Source organism: Apus apus, chromosome 26, assembly GCF_020740795.1.
Source record: "Apus apus isolate bApuApu2 chromosome 26, bApuApu2.pri.cur, whole genome shotgun sequence".
Lineage (NCBI taxonomy): Eukaryota > Metazoa > Chordata > Aves > Apodiformes > Apodidae > Apus > Apus apus.
The window spans coordinates 2,281,201-2,302,439 of record NC_067307.1 but is presented as its reverse complement, the minus strand read 5'-3'; the positions used below and the strand labels follow the sequence as shown (position 1 = coordinate 2,302,439).

Genomic DNA, 21,239 nt, shown 5'->3' with positions numbered 1-21,239 from the left:
TCCTCGCCGGCTCCACGGCCACCCTTCCTGCTCTTCCCTCTTCCTCCCCGGCCTCCCCTGCCGCCCTGCGGGGGTTGGGGCTCGGGAGGCCCGGCCTAGCGCGGCCCCGGCCTAGCGCGGCTTCCCCCCCCCCCCCGGGGGGAGGCGGAACGTTAGGGCCGGCCCTCAAGGTGGAGGAGGTTGGAAGTTGGGTTTGTTGGCGCTGCTGCCGGGGGGTTCGTCGTCTGGGAGGGCCGCGGGGGGTTGGGGGGGGGAGGAACGGCGGGGGCGAGCGGCCTGGCCGCCCCGTTCTTCCCCCCCCCCCAAACCAACCCCCGGGGGGGGGGGGGGGGTTTGTTTACCGGCTCCAGGGCCTTCTGTGGTTTTCTCCTGAGGGGAAAACCCGTGGGGGGCGGTTCGGTGAGGGATCATCACCCGTGTTTACCGGCCGAGCGGCCTTTCCCTCCCCCCCCCGCCCCCCCTGCGCCCGGGGGGGTTTTTCCTCCCGACGCCGGCAGCGAATATTTAGGGAAAGAAAACTCAAGGGATCGTTCCCACCCCCCTTCCCTCCTCAAACACCGGCACCCCCGCCTCGGCCGCCCCCCTTTTCCCGTTGTGTTTACCCCCGGTTTGGAGCTTTGCAGCTTTTTTGTTGCGTGGTTTGTTGGTTGTTTTATTCCCCCCCCCCCGCCCCCCCGTCCTCCCAGCCGCGTTTGTTTGGTTTTCCAGCTGCGAGAGGGAGTCTTTGGCGTTAAAACTGTTTTGCTTGGCCTTAAAATAATCAACCCCCCCCCCCGCGTGGATCAAGGGTGGTGGAGAGGAGCTGGGAGGCCAAAATCTTAAGGTGACAATGGCTTGAAACCGCTCAGGTTTGCACGGTGGGGTGAAAAACTCCCTGAAGACTCTGCTGGGACTGAGAAAAGAAGTAAAAATAAGCCCAGCCGGGGGCAAACTGGGGGTTTGTTTGGGTTGGTTTTGCATAATCTTTTAGTTCAGCTGTCGGAGGATTTGCGTGGTGTCCAAAAGCCTGGCTAAACTGTAATGACACGGGTGGTTACATATTATCTATGCGACTTTTAAATAAATACCTTCTCCACATGATACCCCTGTGAACCACAAGGGTGAGCAGTTTATTAACTCCAAACCCAGCTCGTGCAGCTCACAGGTTGTCTGGCAAGGTTGCTGGCAAATGTCTCTTGGGTAATCTCAGGGGAGGAGAGGAATTACTGCATTATTAACCAATTCACAGGCTCTACATTTACTAGCAGAAACTCTGAATTCCTTTGCCCTGTGCCCAGCCCTGCCTCTCCCAGCTTGTCCAGCCTGCAGTTTGACCCCGAAGGCAGGTGAAACAGCTGCTCTTGTTGCTTGAAAACTCTGCATCTCACCCTGCTTCTCTTTGTTAAATATTGTGTTGAGCAAATGGAAGTTGGGGCTGTAAGAACAGGGTTGCAATTGCTGCGTTCCACTTGGTTGGTTAAAGTTTAACATCAGAGGCTTGGAAGATGTTCCCCTCAGAGGAGAAGTGATTTGCAAGTACATTTGAGGCACCTGCAGCTTGGTGCAGGGCAAAGGGAGCTCAAATAAACTGTCACAGGCTGTAGCTGGATGGGGTTTGCTTGCTTTCTATTCCCTTTTTGTGCTGCTTTGCTCCAGGTGAAGGTGTGATGTTAAGTCTCTTTCCCTTCAGAAAAGAGAGCATGAGGTTCCCTTCAAAACTGGTTGTGATTTTTGTGCCTGGAGGAAGTGGTGGCTTTTTTTATTAGTCGATTAAATTTTGGCTCTGAAGTCTTTCCACAGCCCAAAATGCCAGTCTTTGGGGCATAAGATTTGAGCTAAGTTGCACAGGCTCCCCTATCAAACATCATGTTCATTTAACAGAACAGTTACTGAGCTCTCCAGCCTCGTGGGGAGATGCTGATGATCAGTGTGAATAATTGAGAGGGTTGTTTTTATGGCATATGCTGTGGGAGTTGGTTCTGGTTTAATGGGAACAGGGATTTGCAAATAAATACTGGCTGTCAAAAGCTGTGCAGAGTTTAGCAGGTGACTGAAGCCTTGTTATCTGCAGGGGCTCCAGGAAAGCTGGGGAGGGGCTTGGGACAAGGGCAGGGAGGGATGGGATGAGGGGGATGGATGAAAACTGGGAGAGGGAGATGGAGGTTGGAGATGAGGAGGGAATTGTTGGCTGTGAGGGTGGTGAGAGCCTGGCCCAGGTTGCCCAGGGAAGCTGTGGCTGCCCCATCCCTGGCAGTGTTGAAGGGCAGGTTGGATGGGGCTTGGAGCAGCCTGGGCTGGTGGGAGGTGTCCCTGCCCATGCAGGGGGATGGATCTGGATGGTCTTTCAGGTCCCTTCCCACCCAAACCATTCCATGATTCATGAGGGCTTTGGGTTGGGTGTTCCATGTTCACAGTGGAACTCCCTGGAGTTGTACCTGCTGTGCTGACAGGTCCTGAAGCATAAAAAAACCCCCATTATTTATAGACTGCAACTGTGCTGAAGTTGTTTACTTTGCAACACGGAGCAACAGGAAGGATAAAGATGAACTTTGAAGGCCATAACGAAAAAGAATGTCACGTTTTCATCTTCAAAAAATAGACTTTATGCAAATTGTGAGCAAGCCCAGCAGTTTAGTTGGTGGGAAACGTGTGGCTGGAGCTGGTTGTGGTGCTTTCCTGGTGAGCAGCTCATCAAGGGGGATGTTCTCTCAGCATTCCAGGGCTTGGAAACAAGGGATGCAGTGATAGTGATACAGGAGCTGAGAGAATCGGATGATTTTATGGGGCTGAAAAGAAGCCCTGGGGTCTAACAGCAAATTGGTGCACACCAGCTTCTCCAGATCTCAAGATAATCTTGTTTTGAATGAATATTTCTGTTGCTTCCAAGTCTTGTCAACTTCATCTCAGCTTTCTCACAGCAGAGACAGAGGAGAGCAGTGAGGATGTGCTTGAAATTGGTTTTGTGGGCAAGGATGACTCCACTTTTGCCTTTTTTTCTCCCTCTTGGAGACAGATTTCTGTCATGTTTGGTTTTCTTCCACTTTCTTGGCCCCTTAGATGTTTCCCAGGCTGCTGCCCAGGAATGGGATGCACCCACTGGATGGGAACATTCCTGGGGGAGAAGGTTTATTGTGGGATGGTGATGGATTCTGTGACTTTGCATTGATTGTTTCATTTGTCTTGAATTTAAAAAATCACTGCCCTAAGAGTTGTCCTTTCTGCCTGGATTATTATCTGTTCTCAGTAGCTTAACTGGGAGTTGAAATGAAAGAAGTTTGGGCCAGTGAGAGGTAAAAATGCAGGTGCTGAGAAATAAGGAATCTGCAACTAAAAAGGAAGCTGCATCCCTTTTCTGCTTCCCCACTATCTGCTTTTTAGGTTTGGGACTGGATTTTTCAAATCCCAGAAACTGGCCCTGAGTTTTCCAGCTTTCTAACTGTTCAATGAGCTGACAGTGCTTTGCTTCAAGCTGGAGAATTTGGGTCTTTGGAGCAGTTGTGTGTTTGTGCAGGGTCAGTTGTGCTGGGGCTTCCACCTGCAGGCAGAGCTGAACTTCTTGCATCTCGGTGCAGCTGTGGGAGGGGGGAAACAAAATCATGTCACAGTGTGTTTGGGTGGGCATTCCTGTGTTCCATCCACCACAGGCTGGTGGTTATTCCCAGAAACTGGACGTGTGAGGAAGGGCACAGGGATTCCTCACCAGCATCCAAGGCTCCTTTGTGCCACACTCATGGCCTGAGTGGGACACAGCTAATTTTTCCAAGGCTATTTCCTCGGGCAATTCCTTCCCCATACCTAACAGGACCAATTTTGTTTATTCTGTGCTCTGAAGGGCCTTGTTTTGGCTCCAACACAAAATCTAATTTGGCTCTAGAAATCCATAACATTCAGCTTGCTCCAGAGGAAACCCTGGAGACTGAGATGTGTGTTTCCCATTTGATATCTCAGTAACCTTGCACTTGGTAAAAGAGTCACGATGCAACCTGCTGCCCAACTACAAATTGCTTAGAATACTTTGTAGTTTGCTTTTAGTTCAAGCTTTTACCTTCCCTGTGTCATTGGACTGGCTGAAAGCTCTAATTAAGGACTGGGATTTATCTTGGAATAGCCCAAGGGAGGGCTCTGGACCTGGGGAGGGGGAAGCACTGTTTGAACTAAAAATAAAGCTGGCAGCATTTCTTTTGCAAATCAGGCTCTTTTTTGAAGTTTAAACTGTGGTGTTTGGATGCTCAGCACCAAAGTTGCAGGTGTTCAGAGCTGGATTTCAAAGGTGGGGGGATAAAGTTGTGGTTCAGTATCTCAAGATCTCTGCAGCCAAACTTGGACATGAAAAAGGGGATGCTGCTTTTTAGCTCTGGGGACTCCAGAGTTGATTCCTTGAGCCAGGAGTTGATTCCTTGTCCTCCAGCTGATATTGAGGTGGGACATGAGGAGGAAATTCTTCCCTGTGAGGGTGGGGAGAGCCTGGCCCAGGTTGCCCAGGGAAGCTGTGGCTGCCCCATCCCTGGCAGTGTTGAAGGGCAGGTTGGATGGGGCTTGGAGCAACCTGGTCTGGTGGGAGGTGTCCCTGCCCATGCAGGGGGCTGGATCCTGATGATCTTTAAGATCCCTTCCCACCCAAACCATCCCATGATGCCATGATATCAACACCAAAGGTTCTGTTTTAGCCCTACAAGAGAAAAATACCAGCTTTTAACAGGCTGCCTTCAGTCTCTTGCCCTGCTTGGAGATTGTTCCAGCTGTACGTGCCGTGTAAGAGCACTTCTTTCTGTTCATTGTGGTTTGATAAAGTGTAATTGTGGGTTTCTAGCTGAAGAAGTTCAAGTGCACAGTTCTGCTTTTAATGCATTGTTCAGTATTCTTGTCTAATTTGTTAATAACACAAGAACCAGAAAATCAAACCAGGGTTGAATCAGGCAAATTGTGTCCTTAGCTTCTGGTTCCAGTTGGGTACTGGCTTGGATAGGATCTGGATTTGTACAAGGCCCAAAGGTTGGGAAGCATGTTATGGATGTCTCTGCTCTAGAAATCTGGAGCTTTCACACCTTATGGGGCCCCAGCAGTGAGGACTCCAACCTTAGCAAGGAATGGTCACAATTCCTGTCCCAGCTGACTGTTTTCTGCAGCTCACACAAGCCTTCTTGCTCCAGTCTGTCCATCTAATGTCTGTCAAATCTGATTACTGCTTAGGTAAGATCATCAGAAAGACTCTTCTTAATTGAGAAATGTATCATTCAGTCACTTGATCTTGTAGCAGGATTATCAGCAGACTGTAAGGCCAGTTTATAAAAGGAATTGCCACTGTTCTTCTGCTAAATACCTCCACTTCAGGAGCATCTTGAAGTTCTTGCCATCCTTTTTCTATATTACTGGAAAATAAGCTCTGTCCACACACCCTGTGGACTCTCACACTCTAGATCTGCACAGGATTTGTGCGTGTGGCACTTTCTGTCATGTGTGGTTCCTGAACACACCTTTTAGGTGGCTCATTCCACAACCCACCAGTCCAGCTTACTCTCTTTTTACCATGTCCCCATTGGACTGTGTTGGTGCTGGATCATCCTAGTATGTTGCTTGGATTCCCATTGGGAGGCTCTGTGCCCTTGTATCACCAGTTCAGTGTTTGTGAACACACTGATTACAGGAGTTACAGTCCAAGGCCACTGCACTGAAAAATACTCTGTTGTTTCTCTTCTACTGGATAATGTCTGCAGCCACCACTAATTTAAGCATAAAGCTGAAGGTGATTTGCAGGGCTTGGGTTATTTTGCTGTCTCTGGATGGCGAGTTGGAACAGTCCTCTGGCAGCTTTAGTATTTCAGTCAGTATTTAAGTATTGATTGTTGCACCTGAGTGTGGCTTGTTCTGCAAAGCTCGTGCCCAGGAAGTTGTCTGTGATCTCTAATGAGAAGATGAGACGCAGAGATCTGAAAGGCAGCTTGATTCCCTGCTCCCAGCTTGCCCAGTAGTGCACTTGCTTTATTGTTTTCTCCCTTGGCTCTGGTATCTGCCATAAGACTCCTCACTATCAGAAGAAGGGGCTCCAGGAAAGCTGGGGAGGGACTTGGGACAAGGGCAGGGAGGGAGAGGACAAGGGGGAATGGATTGAAACTGGAAGAGGGAGATGGAGGTTGGAGATGAGGAGGAAATTCTTTGCTGTGAGGGTGGTGAGAGCCTGGCCCAGGTTGCCCAGGGAAGCTGTGGCTGCCCCATCCCTGGCAGTGTTGAAGGGCAGGTTGGATGGGGCTTGGAGCAGCCTGGGCTGGTGGGAGGTGTCCCTGCCCATGCAGGGGGTTGAAACTAGATGATCTTTCAGGTCCCTTCCCACCCAAACCAGTCTGTGATTCTATGAAATCAGAACACAGTCAGGGTGAGATGAACACTGGCCAGCACTGAGAGCAGGGATGATTCCCATTTTCACTGCATCTTTTTCATTCTTTAAAAAACAACCTGGTGTGTTGTCAGACCTCTTCTTAACTTACTGTTTCACCAGCTATTTAGGATACCGTGTTCCTCCTCTATGGGGTAGAAAGTGCCCTGTGTAACCTGTGAGGTTGTGCATGGTGAGTGCCAAGTTTTGGGGAGCATTATTGTTAATTTGGTTTTGTTAATTGTGTTTCTGGGGGGTGTGGAGCTGCTCTGAAGAACTGTGCAGTGAAATGGCAGGGCTGAATCCTGGAGGCAGCCCTATTCCATCTGGGCTGGAGGACCATTTGTCTTGGAGAAAGAAATGAGAGCTCTTTATTGATTCCCTTAGAGATGCAGGGAGATGCCTAAAAATCCAGCTGCAATAAATAGCTGTGCTGGAAGGGTGAAGGTAGGTTTGCTTTCTCTGTTATTAGTAGGGTAAATGGAAATGGGTAATTTGTTCTTCAGCTCCTCTTAACAAATGAGGGTGATGAGCCATGACACCTTGTTTTTTTACAGCTTGGAGGAGTACTTAACAAGTGCATCAGCCCAGTCCTTGGCATTTACTAGTTGTATTGCTCAGCTTAAAAGCTTTTTGTTCATTTTTGGGTTGAAATACCTGGCATTCATCAAGTGACCTGAGGCATTGTCTGAACCTGAGTCACTGACAGCACCAGGGGCCCTTCCCTCTGCCATGCACAGAGTCATAGAATGCCTTGGGTTGGAAGGAACCTCTGGAGATAGAGTCCAACCCCCTGCCAGAGCAGGACCACCTAGGACAGGTCTCACAGGAACATGTCCAGATGGCTCTTGAAAGTCTCCAGAGAAAGAGACTCCACAGCCTCCCTGGGCAGCCTGTCCCAGGGCTCTGTCACCCTCACAGTAGAGAAGTTTTTCCTCATGTTGAGGTGGAAGTTCCTGTGTTCCAGTTTGTGTCCATTGTTCCTCGTCCTATCACAGGGTACTGCCAAAAAGAGACTGGCCCTTCCTTTTTCACACCCACCCTTGAGATATTTGTGAACATGAATAAGATCCCCTCTCAGCCTTCCTTCTCCAGCCTGAACTTCCCCAGGTGTCTCAGCCTTTCCTCATCAGACAGGTGTTCCAGTCCCCTAATCATCCTCATAAACTCTCTTGGATTCTCTCTAGTCTGTCCCTGTCCCTCTTGAACTGGGGGCTCCAGAACTGGACACAATACTCCAGGTGTGGTCTCACTAGGACAGAACAGAAGGAGAGGGGAACCTCCTTGACCTGCTGGACACGTTCGTGGCTCATGGTCAACCCATTGTCCACCAGCACCTTGAGGTCCTTCTCCCCGGATCTGCTCTCCAGCAGGGCACCCCCAACCTGTACTGATCTGTGGGGTTGTTCCTCTTCATGTTCAGCACTTGACACTTGTCCTTGTGGAATTTCATTAAGTTTCTTCCTGCTCAACTCTCTGAACACTTACAAATATCTAAATAGGGGTGTCAAGTGGATGGGTCCACTCTGTTTTCCACAGTGTCCAGGGACAAGACAAGGGGCCATGGGCACAAACTGGAGCACAGGAGGTTTGACCTGAAGAGGAGAAAATCCTTCTTGACTCTGAGGGTGGCAGAGCCCTGGGACAGGCTGCCCAGGGAGGTTGTGGAGTCTCCATCCCTGGAGACATTCCAGCCCCTCCTGGCTGTGTTCCTGTGGGATCTGCTCTAGGGGATCCTGCTCTAGCAGGGGGTTGGACTGGCTGATCTCCAGAGCTCCCTTCCAGCCCTGATGACTATAAAAAGAAAGGAGGCAGCTGATGTCTACAGGTCTGAGGAGCAGAAGCTGCCACGTTCTGTGCAGCTCTGAAGCCTGGAGCTGGTGTAGGACTCAGTGAGAGGTTTCAGGTGCTGTTGGAGCATTACCTGTTTTAACACCCTGTGTGCTTGGGCTGTGCCTGGTCACTGACAAATGAAATCCATGTTCCTTAGAGATGAAACAGTCAAGGGAAAGGAAAAATAGGTGATAGTCTCTTCCCAACACCATGATGCCACATCTTGGTGGTATGTGGGGAACTCTTCTGGGACCTGTTGCATGCTTGCAGTGAGCAAGGACATCAGCTTCCCATTGTCTGCCCTGCAGTTCCCCAGCACTTGCACAGTCTGACTTGGATTCTAACATATGGGGGAATCAGTTGGGGGATATTCAAATGGATTAATGTGCTTGGGACCAAAATAACTCTTAAACATGTTGCAGGGTCTCTGGCTCAGGGAGTCAGGAACCATAAGGCAGGAGGAAGGGATGTCTTAGAAACACTGTGTGCCTGGAGGATTTACAGCAACACACATCCTTTGGGATAAGAACCTCCAGGAAAGTTTGGATTGATCTTGTTAAGCCAAGTATCCATTTTAGTTGTCTGGATCCGGGGGGTTAGTGCTTGCCAAGTGGTCAGGGCTGCCTGTAGGTGCTCCTGCTGACTTCCTGGCTCTGCCATCCTCAGTAGACCCAGCACAGGGAGAGTTCCCTCAATTCCCTGAAATGGGAACTGTCAGTCTGGCCAAGTCAACTCTATTGAACTAAACCTGCCTGGAGCTTCTTGCAGCCCTCGGATGTAAAGAGCGTTGCTTAAGCAACCGTGTAATCTAAGATCAATTCCACAACCCAGGGACTCCTTTTAGCTGGTTCTTACTTTCCCTGTAGTATTTATCATTTTAAAGATGATCATACATTGTTTATCTTCACCGTGGGGAGAAGACTGAACAATGACCAGTTTTATTTAGCTTGTAATATAAATGAGATTGATAGTTTGGGTATTGTTTTCCCACATGTTTTGAGCTTCACAGCTGCTCTCAGTGGACAAACATCTGAGGCTAAGATTGTACAAAGCAGGTGGCATGTATGGAGGTAAACTCGTTTCTCCTCAGTGTTTGATATTATTAAATAAGCAATAACATGATGCAGAGTTCATCGGAGGCTGGTGGGACTGAATTCCTGCTCAGGACTGTGCAGCCTGTGGTGAAGAGAGCTTCACCCTGTGCTGGAGGGGAACCCCCAAGTCTGTAGGACCTTGGTCTGCAGCAAAACCTCCCCTGGGAGCTCCTCCCTGTCAGGGAGGAAGTGGAGTGGAAGCTTAGCTAATTATTTGTCAAGTTTGCTGGTTTCTGTAAATAAACTTCCCCATGTTAGTAAACATTGTGACCACATCCAAAACAAAAGCTCTGGGATCAGTCTTACCCTCCAGAGCTTGGCTTGGGGATTGTTCCCCTGGTAGCACTGACCTTCAGTTTGGGGAGATGGACAAAATACAACATAGTGAGGTGGTTTGGTTGGTTTTTTTTTCTGAGGAACACAAACTTCTATTTGCAAAAAAGCTGTTGAAGGCTGGTAGGCTGGGCCATGCTGGGATGCCATGCCTGGAAGCTGGATTTAGAAGGACACGTTTCCATCAATAGACCTTAATTGCCATGCTTTATTGGAGGGAAAAGCACAGGACTTTGGAGGGGGAAAAAATGTGTGTAAACCTAGGAGGAAAAGTGAAAGGATGTTGAGCTTGGAGTCCAGAGGTGGTTACATGAAAAAATTCAGTGGCAATTTAGGCTTTTCAGGATGTATTTAAGACCCGTAGCCCCAGCTGAGCCATGATTGGTGTTCAGGGTTGGCATGTAGCCTTTGGGACGAGCTGGACCAAAATAGGGGTGTTTTTCTTACTGCATGAAGTAGTTTGGGTGCACTGGGATCTTACTAGAATGTACTGTGTGCAGCTGTAGAGGAATCCTGGGGTTTCAGTGCCGTGGTGTAAGGAGCAGAGAAGAGTGACTGGGAAAGCTGGGAGCTCTGTGGGAGGAGGTGTTGGACCCCTGGGGCTGGCTCCCATGACTCAGCATTCTCCTCCCAACCCCATCCCAACCACTGCAGATCCCCTCACCCCCCCCTCCTTGCCTTCCCTTGCTGCAAGAGGCTGTTTTTTGCTTCTTACAGAGAGCTTTTGGAGCTGTTCTCCAAGTGCACAACTTTGGGTTAGTTCTCGTTGTCTTCAGGGCTATTTTTCTTCCCATGAACCTTTCCATCTTGCGAGGCAGCCCATGGCAGGATGCCCCAGTGTCTCCCAGTTCCACACACTCTGCTGTCTCATGCTTCAGTCCTTATCTAGAGGATGCAGAACTCTTGCCCTGCATAATCATTATATGTTGGTGTGTTTTTTTTTTTCATCTTGGCTGCAAGAGTAGCTATTGCCCAGGCTCTGTTGTGAAATTATCCCTCCCCCAACTTGCTGCCCTACACCCAGACAGCTCTGACTTTCCAAGCTGGGTGCTGGAATCCTTATTCCTGGCTTCATTTCTACCCCTTCAGCAGAGAGGAGGGGAATTCCACTGCCCTTATCATGGCAATGTGCTGAAAAAGCCACATTTCAAACCTGGAACACAGTGTCAGGGCAGCTCTGCACGTCTGTGTGAGAGAGGATCAGGAGAGAGCTCAAGAGGAGAGAGGATATTTATTGGTGAGACAACCCTCAAAATTATTCCTAAAGGGTTTTTAATCAGATAAGCTAAATTAGTTGGATCACAGCCTATCATGAGTAATTTTTCACAACATTTGAGCACATGAAATGTAAAAAAATCCAACTTATCATTCACGAACTTGAGATAATGGATGAAAATTCCCAAGTTTGAGTGTCAGCTTTTACCTCTGATCTGCCCTCATAAGCTTTGGTACAAATTGTGCCCTAAAATGCCCCCCATCCAGCAGCCTCCTCTTCAGCTGCATGTCTGGGATAACCTGAGGGAGAAGTGGCAGGGATACCATGAGGAAGAAATGTCCAGGATAACCCAAGGTGAAGTGGCAGGGATACCATGAGGAAGAAGTGTCCAGGATAACCCAAGGTGAAGTGGCAGGGATACCATGAGGAAGAAGTGTCCAGGATAACCTAAGGGAGAAGTAGGAAATGAAGCTTAATTTGGGGGTGTCTGGCCAGGACAGCTGACATTGTGCAAGAAGAGACATAATACGTTTAAAATCCATCTTGGATGCTTAATCCAAGGGGAACAGAGTACACTTTTATTCCCTGTTGACTTTCTCTGTTCACACTCCTGGATAATTTGGACCAGCTTTTCCACATGGGTGATTTTTTTCACAGGAAAACTGAGCTTTAATAACACCAGTGTCATTAATGGGGCATCTACCAGTGCCCTTTAGTGCTGGATCTTTAGGGCTGGGCTACTCTGTCAGTTTTTGGGAGTTGTTTTGTTTGGATCCTGAAGGGCATGTGTTTCCTGCAGCTCTGAGGGAGTTAACTGAGTGTAATCTGCAGGAAGGCTGGCACGGAGCAAGCACAGTGCACAAACAAGGGGGTTTTGTCCTGGCCAGTGGCTCACAAAAGGAGCTGTGGTTCTCACCACCCAGTCCCGAAAATTCACTGGGAATTTGAGTTTCTCGGAGGTGTGAAGCAAGCTGTGATTGTAGGGGAACCCCATCCTGGTGTTAACTCTTAAAAATAGGTATTTTTTTTTTTACAATTTTATACTATGTCTGGATTTGTGTTCCTGGGTTGAGTGTGGGACCCTCAGGCTGGGGATGGTGGCTCTCCTGGCAGGCTGGTGGAGCCAGGCTGAGCCACTTGCCAGGGATTTGACCCATCGTACACACGTGGTCCAAAGTGTCCTGGTGGCTTTTCAAACTGATAAATGGTCACAAGGATTTTGGAGAAACAGGTATTTCTTCCTGGGGCTGAAGGTGATACACATAAGCAGGCACTTTACTGCATGGAGACTTTGCCAACTGAGCAGCAGGGAGGTTAGAGACTGATGATCTTCTAACCTGAAATGTTCTATGATTTTGATAAACTGAAACTGGATTTGTGATGAGAGGTGTTGAGAAATGCTTAACCATGGTTTATAACAGGTTATGGGTGATAATGGTCCTATGGGGAGGCCAAAGTGTTCAAGGGCAGGTTGGATGGGGCTTGGAGCAGCCTGGGCTGGTGGGAGGTGTCCCTGCCCACGCAGGGGGTTGGATCTAGATGATCTTTCAGGTCCCTTCCCACCCAAACCATCCCATGATTCTAAGAGAGCATCAAGAACTTGGGTGTGCTTCTGGTGTGGAACTGCTGTGCTTGTGTGTGAGGGTTCAGCTGGGAGCTGGTGTGTGTGAACCCATGGCTGACCCTGTCAGAAACTCAGCTTTTGCATAACAAATCTCCTCCAAAAATAAAGCAGGAGACTGATGCTACCTCTTTTACAACCACACAAGGCAAAGCACAGAAGTTATGCTGTGCTTGTCATGATTTACCCCTGGAAACCTACTATGCAGCCCCAAAGCAGTTGAAAATACCTGCTTATTAATCTAGCAGTGAGAAGCTGAGGGAATATTTATATCCATCTGTGAAGTCACTTTTTAACTAGGACACCTAAGATTTCACTGGGGGAAACCATCTGCCTGGATCACAGTTTATGGCAAACATTTTCCAGTTGTTTGAGCACACAGAACCTGCCTGGTAGTTTTATTTCCCTTCAAATGTGCTCACAGAGACACTCCAAGACATCCATCCCATTCCTTATTTGCTTGAGGTATTTTAGTGTAGTGTAGAAGATTTAATGTCAGATCCTTCCTGGGATGCTGAGGTCTGTCACAGTGCCCTGCAAAGGAATATAAAGCAAATTTGGGGGGGAATTGGACACGGTATGGCATAAAAAACCATGGATGTGAGGATGTTTTTTCACTCTTAAAGTGGGCAGGTTGGGATTATTGTCATGACAAACTGGAAGAAATGTTTCCAGACCCCATCAGCCTTGTGGTGTGTTCAGGCTGGGACCCTGGGAATGGGTGCCTGAGTTTGGGTTATAAAAATGGTAAAAGTGGGGAGGCAACGTGGTCCTTTGTCAGGGATAAGAGGTAGCTGTGAAATTTCTGGGAGATTAAATACACCTGGTTGATGGAAGAGCAAACTGAGCTGAGGGTTTGTAGCCCTGAACGGGGCAGTGTTTTCCTTCCTTTGCACAAGCAGTAAAGCTTTCTCTGTGTGTGTAGGCACGTGTAACCTGGGTCAAACCACTGCATAACTAACCTGTAAACCCTCATGTTCCTAACTGCTTTTTTTCCCTGTTTTCCAGAGCCTAGCCCAGCTAGAGAACCTGTGCAAGCAGCTGTATGAGACCACAGACACTGCGACACGGCTCCAGGCAGAGAAAGCCTTGGTGGAGTTCACCAACAGTCCAGACTGCCTGAGCAAGTGCCAGCTTCTTCTAGAAAGAGGGAGTGTATGTAAAACCATCTAAATTGTCCCAAATGTAGCTTGGTATTTTGGGCATTGATAAGGAAAATAGCCCCAGGGGGTGGAATGCAGTGTTGATATTGCATACCTGGTGTGCTCCCAGGTATCTTCATTTATGGGCAGCCTGGGTAAGAAGAGCACTGGGCTCTCATGACTAATGATGCTCCTGCAGTGGTTCCTACAAATGGGTGTCAATGTCTTGTGGGCCTTTCTGCATTCCTCACCACTCAGACATGTCCAGCTTTGAGTTGGAAACGTGATTATGGCAGTGGTATTTCAGGGAGTGTGGGAACCACTTGGGCTTCAGGGAGGAAATGATGTCTGTGCACAGAGGGTCATAGGGGATAAAACCAGCAGTGTTCCTGCTGGAATGTTTCCTTGGAAAATTGCCCCTGCTGTGCTGTTGTCTTAATAATCCATCAGTTTAAACCAGGGAAAATTAGATCACGTGCTTTAGAATCAGTGTTACAGAAAGGATGTTAAATCCACCAGCAGAAAATCCTGCCTGGCTTTTTTAACTTCTTGTGAAGTGGTCGTTTGGTTTTGACTTTGTATCAGCACAAATGATGTTAAAAATTACTTTGCCACGTGATCTTGCAAGGTTTGGCTTTTGGCAGAGTGTGCACCCAGCTTTCCTACCTGTCAGACTGGGGCCTTGTTCACAAAACCAGGAAAAATGAAATAGAGGGAGTCGTCCAGCAGGAGATGGTGAAGGGAAGGGCAAAAGAGTAACACCTAACAGGCTCAGCAAACTTACACAAAGCAAATAATTTAACTTTTTGATGTGTTTCAAGTCCAATTAATTCATGACAAACTCCCTTGAAGCTCTTCAGGTGGGAAATAGCAGCTGGTTTACCTGAGGACAAAGAAGTAGATCTGTTTGTAAGGAGAGTTCCTAAAGCCCAGGTTACTTCTGGGCCTTGCCAGAGAGGTCTGGGGCTTTTTGTTCAGTCTGGAATCTGACTTATTTTATACCCAACTGTCCTAGGGAATGTTGGAATAAATAGGCTTCCTACCTTTCTGTGGTACCGTGTGTGACAGGAATTAACATGCCAAGTGTTTGTCATTTCCCTGGCTGTAATTTATGGAATCAGGCTCAGCCAGAGGTTTGAGGTGGTTGATGCCATCAGTTTTGTCCCTGAATTAGCTTACAGTTGAGTGATCTGTGTGCTGTTCTGTAAGTAATATGTTTCAACCTGTGTTTAGTAGTCAAGAGGAAGCTGTAAATGCCCCTTAATGTACAGTGACGTACTCCTGTGGCTCAGAGGGCTAACTGTTTCTTTCAGGTGTGATGTTTAAATCAACTTCCTTAGGTTAACTCTGGTTCTACTCCTGCCTTCAGTAGCAGTTCTGTTGTCTTCTGCTCTTTAAAAGCTTTTCCTTTCTTTCTTAAAACACTTCAAGTCTTTGGTTTCCTTCAGTGTCTATAAAACCAGAATAAATGCTCCGTAGAGTATTTAGACTTAACCAATGAATGCTTTAAATTCAAAACTTCCAGAGAGCACTTAGCTTAAAATCCAGCGTTGCTGCTTCATCTTCTGCAGTGTGGGGTAAACTTCTGTTTGTGGGGTGTTTTTTTTTTCCCCTTACAGTCATCCTACTCCCAGCTCTTGGCAGCCACATGCCTTACAAAACTGGTGTCACGCACAAACAACCCTTTACCACTGGAACAGCGAATAGATATTCGTAAGTACAAGACCTTCAGTTTCCCAACCCAACTCATGGGGATGTTTGTTGTCTGGGCTTTGATCCGTGGGTGGGAGGTTCTCTGCAAGCTGCTCTGCTTCACAATTTGGGTGTCCTAAGGTGTAGCAAAGGAGCTCTTCTCTTTCGTCTTCACCTTGAGCACCTAACAGAGCTCAAGGCTAAATATCCTGAATTTGTCCAGATGGAAGGGAATGAGGATTCTGTGAATAAACCAGTTGCATTTGATGGATTTCTTGTGGAGTGTAAGATATGCATGGTGGTTGCCTCTGCTGAGGACATGCTTTCAAAACTGAAAAGCCTTTATGGGTCCCTGAAATACCATTTCCTGAGGGAGCAGCCAGCCTGTCACAGCTCTCTCCTGGAGAATGGCTGAGAGTTCCTCTCCTCCAAGGAGGGAGGCTGAATGCCACTTCAGTCTGCTTTCTTTTTTACACATGTGTGGTAGATGATCATCCCTGGGGAGAGCTCTTGAAATGTTTTTAGCTTTTCTTACTCTTTCCATGTTCTTGCAGAGGGTTGGACTTAATCTGATAATACAAACCAAGTCAGGCTGGTGGGGAGGGACTCTCCCCTGTCACTAACCACCTTCCAGATCTGTTCCACAGCTCTGCTGTGTTCAAGGCATAAATCATAAATGTTTCTATCTAACCCACTTCTGTCCTGATTTTTTTTTCTTTAAAGCAGCCTTCCAGAAGATACTTTTAGTGTTACCACCTCAGTTCCTTCTGCAATTTTTCCTGTCTACAGAAACCTCTTCTCTGTGTTTCAGGGAACTATGTGCTCAACTACCTTGCCACAAGGCCAAAGCTGGCAACGTTTGTCACGCAAGCACTAATCCAGCTCTATGCCAGGATCACCAAGCTGGGCTGGTTTGACTGTCAGAAGGATGAGTATGTCTTCAGGAACGTGATCACAGATGTCACAAGGTTTTTACAGGTCAGAGTTTTGTGTGAGGTGAATACACACCTCGTGGGGCTGAGAAGTTGATGCATTTTCAGCTCTCGTTTTGCGCCTTCGTGTCCTTGGTCCAGTCTCCTCTGTGCTTTTGTTGATTGAATAGTCACTACCAAGGCTAAGCAGCTGCCAACTGGCAGGATGGGTCGGTTGTTATTCTTCAAAGTTTGGTGGGGCAGGGATTTATTTCTGGCAGCTGCCACCATGAGTATTCAGTGGTAAGACAAGTCCTTAGCATTGCACAATTCTTTTGTCAAGATCTCGAGCTTAAATACACCATCCTGATGACTGCAAAATGGTACACTGGAGGGTTTATTGTCTACAGGGAAATACCTGCCCTGCTTGACTTGCTTTCAACCACTGCAAGGGTGATACCTCCATGAAAGGCATGTTTGATATTCAGCTGAGTTACCATAACAAACTAGCTGAAAGCCAGCGTGTGACGCCAGCGTTACTGTGAAACATTTTCTTTAGAAGCCCTAACTGTTGGTTCAGGAATGTTCCTGTGGATTTGCCAGCCTTTTGCTGTAGATTATTCTTGGCTTTTTGATTTCAAAGTCTGCTCTCCTGCTCTGTGAGCTGGAGGTGGTTGCTACTGCATCAAAAGCAATCATCTCTCTTCTCCTGATGGGTCCAGACTCTTTTCTGCAGTGTTCAGTGCCAGGGCAAGTGGCAATGGGCACCAACTGGAGCACAGGAGGTTCAAGCTAAACATAAAGAAAAACTTCTTGACTCTGAGGGTGACAGAGCCCTGGGACAGGCTGCCCAGGGAGGTTGTGGAGTCTCCATCCCTGGAGACATTCCAAACCCATCTGGATGTGTTCCTGTGGGATCTGCTGTAGGTTGACCTTCTTCTAGCAGGAGGTTGGACTGGATGATCTCCAGAGGTCCCTTCCAACCCTGAGGACTCACTTACCAGTACAGGGTTTCAGTCCCAGAGCAGCAGATTGGTTATGCAGAAGGTGACATTGTTATCAAAGGCTCCCAATTCAAACTTCCTCCCAGAAAGTCCCATAACACTCAAAGTGCTGATTTCTTTGCTCTGAAATGTATCCCAAAACCAGAAGTTGGAGGAAGCAGAGATCAGAATGACCAGGAATTCTATCCAGTGTGGAAAAGGAGCTGTAATGTGGACCAAGCTTTAATTCTGGAGTGGTGGCCTGTGGGCATTCAGAAAATAGGCTAAGTACTATTGTTTTAGGCATTCACAGATGTCTGCAGTGAAGCAGGATCTAGAAAGTGTTAAGCAATTTAAGATCACGTTTCTGGGCTGGTAACTCTGTCCCAAATAGATCAGAAGTGCTCTTAGCTGCACTTATCAGAGCTAGATTCATCACTGTCCCAGCTCATGACATGGGAAATGTGCACTTTTAAATCAGGAACCTAATTAAATGGTGTGATATCTACTTGCTGTGTTCATCTGTTTCCCTGTTCTGGCTGCTGGAATGTGCAGGAGGCTGCACTTCTTCCAAGACATGGATTCAACAGGGTTTTCCAGTGGCTTCTCTCTAGATAACTCTCATGAAAATACTGAGACTGTCATCACGAGTTGGCTGCAGTGAAGAAGTGGCCCAAGATCCCAAACATATAAAGGCCTGAATTTCTCCTGAGTTCAGTCTTAAAAGGGAAATTTGAGCAGAAGAAGCAGAGCAAGTTGGAGCTAGGAAAGGAACCAGCTTTTATTAGTTCCAGAAGAGAAACTGGGGCAAGGGAACAATCCAGGTTGATTCTCTTAACTCATTTGATGAATGGATGAGAGTTTCTAGTGAAGAAGTGTCTGCAGCAGAATTAATTCACGATTGGCCCCTTGTTGGGCAGCCTCAAGTGGAGCCAGTGGCTGAGCAGGCTGGGAAGAATGAGCTCCCTTCATGGGGAGATGGGCTGGTAGGAGGATCCTGGGGTGGGTCTGTGGAGAAACTTGGTCAGCTGCTACTCCTGTTGTTCAAGGTTAGGAGTCTTAAAAGGGGAAACAAATAAATAGCAGTTTATTTCCCGGAGTTTTCTTCTGGCAACTTCAATACTCATCCAGATGTTGCAGAAATGTCCACAGGTTTTACCACAGCCTGTGTGAAAATTAAAAACAGGCTGAGAGAGTTGGGGTGTTCAGCCTGGAGAAGAGAAGGCTCCAGGGAGACCTGAGAGCAGCTTCCAGTGCCTGAAGGGGCTCCAGGAAAGCTGGGGAGGGGCTTGGGACAAGGGCAGGGAGGGATGGGATGAGGGGGATGGATGAAAAGTGGGAGAGGGAGATGGAGGTTGGAGATGAGGAGGGAATTCTTGGCTGTGAGGGTGGTGAGAGCCTGGCCCAGGTTGCCCAGGGAAGCTGTGGCTGCCCCATCCCTGGCAGTGTTGAAGGGCAGGTTGGATGGGGCTTGGAGCAGCCTGGGCTGGTGGGAGGTGTCCCTGCCCATGCAGGGGGTTTGGAACAGGTTGATCTTTAAGATCCTTCCAAACCATTCTGTGATTCTATGATTGAAAAGATTTAGATGGTTTTAGGAGTTAGAACATAACACAGAAATGTTGATGAAATTATTTTTAAAATTAGCCCATTTTTATTAGCTCACATCACCAAACTTTTTAGAACCCTTTGCATTGTTAACAACACTGAGTGCTGGTAAAGCACATTTTAAATTCTCTGGGTGTTGCTCATGGACTTTATTCCAGTCACAAAACTACAAAGGTGAAGCCTTTATAAGCAAACATGTCCAGAAATCTTCCAAGCAGAAAGGTCTTGGCTGAAGCTTCATGAAAACCTCCTGGCACTGCTAACTGCTCTCCCTGTCCCCCTTTCCTTCCTCAGGATAGTGTAGAGCACTGCATCATAGGAGTGACAATCCTGTCCCAACTAACTAATGAAATTAATCAAGTAAGTGCTACAGCCTTCCTCAGTGAAGTAAGTGTCCAATTTTCTCATTCATATTGTTGTGTCCTGCTGTGTGTCTGTGCATTGTTTGGGGGTTTTTTTGTTTGGTTGTTGTTGTTCTTTTTATCATGGGGAGGGGGGTGATGTGGGTGTTCTGTGTTTTTTTTGTTTGTTCCTTTGATTTTTGACACAGTCACTGTTGTGGTAAGATGCTGAAACCTCTTGTCCTGAGGATTTGTTTCGTTTCACTGGCATCTTTCCATCTTCTCTTCATACTTTGGTGTCATGTTCTGAGATGAAAAAGGGAAAAGCAATTCTAAGCCCTCCTAGAGAGGACAAAGCCCTGAGCTTGAGGACCCCCCAGCACTTTCTGTCCCTCTGCATTGTTTCAGCTCACAGCATTTTGTGCCAAGAAGTGAAAGGAGCCCTCACCTGTACCCACCAGAGAAATGAAACAAAGAGGATTTGTCAAATTGTGCAGATTTTACAAGTGTCCTTTTCATTCAGCCCTCACTTTTGTAGTGTTCCCAGCAGGTAGTTCTCAAATTCTCCTGGTTATCTCTGATTTTGCTAAGAGAACCAGGTGTAACTAAGTTGTAATGTTAGTATCTTCCTAAGGACACGAGCCTTTCATTTCTGCTGGTATATTGAGTGATCCAGGCATTGGAACAGAGAGAGATAATTACAAATTCTTGTCAGAACTGGAAATGGAGAAGGGTTTGTCCTGGCCAGGGCAAAGCACCAGTTTCTTCTGCTGGACTTTATGAAGTTCAGCACCTCTGAGCTGCCCAAGCCCTTTGCTTTAATCTGAGTGCCTTCTGCATCCATTTCAGAGCCCAAGTTCACCTCAATCTTCAAGCCTGGCCTGATCAGTAAACCCTGACCCACAGATCTCCTCCTGAGCCTTAAACCACGTCCTGTTATTATATCCTTGCCCAGGCTTTTGTGCAACCCTAAATTCATCTCTGCAGAGGGTCAGTCCTTCCCTTCCTTGCATCAAGGATAAAAGCAAGAAATCTGTTTTATTTACCTGTATAAATTGAGTGTCTGGTGGCATCTTCACCCAGGGCTTCAGCTTCTGCTTGTAGGAGAGCAATCAGCACAGAAACTGTCCCAGTTCCAGAGTCTCTACAGGTTGATACTAAAATAAGAAATTAAATTAAAGGCTGATCAAAAATCTCTTCCTCATATCTCGGGTATTAAATCTGCCACAGTTTACTGCTCATTCCTCAGTGTACCTGGTGGCAGCAGTTGCACAGGGCTGGCTTGAGTGACTCATCTTGGAAAGTCTGAAACTGCCTTGACTTGCAAAACAATAAACCTGCCAACGTGCCCACTCACCTGAGCAGGGTCAGGTACATGTACAAATCCATAAAACCCACCCCAAAACCCCTTCTGGGGCTTCTCAGGCCTTGTTTTGGTAATTGTTTGAACTTCCAGCTGCGTTGCATGAGAGCTGAAGTGTCTTGAGCTCTGTTGACTAAAGCTTTTGTTCCAAAACAGTACAAATAAAACAGAGCACTAGTAACTGTTCTGAAGTATCAGTTTTCATCCTGTAAATACTGCACAGACTTGCCCAGAGGTGGAGTGTCCACTGGATTGTGGAAGTCCACTAAGCTACGTGACCTTGTGGTGAAGAAAGAGGAAATGCTCGTTTGCCACAAGGAGAGAGTAACTAATGTTCCTTTTCTTCAACACCCTGAAATCCAGTAGCATGAGCTGAGGAATGATAATTCAGTCATTAAGAGCATTTGATTAATTTAGGACCAGTTCTGCTCTACCACCAGCTACTGGGTGATGCAGGGCTTCTGTTTTTCATCTGTGATGTAAGACATCTGGTTTATATCTGTGATATCAAAGTGTTTGTATCCTCCCAGGGGGTGGCTGTGAAGGTTAGTGTGGTCAAGTGAGAGAGTGGTCAGAGCTGTCCTGGTTCCTGCAGTGCTGGGTGAGATATTGAAGGTTAACAGAGATGCAGTAATGCATCAAGAAAATGAGAGTCAGGTTTTATGCCTCTGCACTGGGCTGCAGGAAGGCTCCACCCCACACCCGGTGACTGCCCATCACAGAACTCACCCTGGGCAAGTGGAATTTGAGCAGCCT

At 47.5% G+C, this 21,239-nt stretch overlaps 1 protein-coding gene across 3 annotated transcripts in view; it reads left to right on the top strand.

Annotated features, from left to right (window-relative positions):
* The window catches only part of XPO7 (exportin 7), a 49,508-nt gene that overhangs the window by 124 nt on the left and 28,145 nt on the right, over window positions 1-21,239 (top strand). For 2 of the 3 annotated variants that reach the window (XM_051640886.1, XM_051640888.1), the window contains exons 2-5: window positions 13,455-13,601; window positions 15,208-15,301; window positions 16,092-16,258; window positions 19,074-19,166. In XM_051640886.1, the coding sequence (XP_051496846.1) occupies window positions 13,455-13,601; window positions 15,208-15,301; window positions 16,092-16,258; window positions 19,074-19,166 (501 nt within the window). The remainder of the gene's footprint in view (window positions 1-13,454; window positions 13,602-15,207; window positions 15,302-16,091; window positions 16,259-19,073; window positions 19,167-21,239) is intronic. The other variant, XM_051640887.1, reaches the window with a different exon arrangement.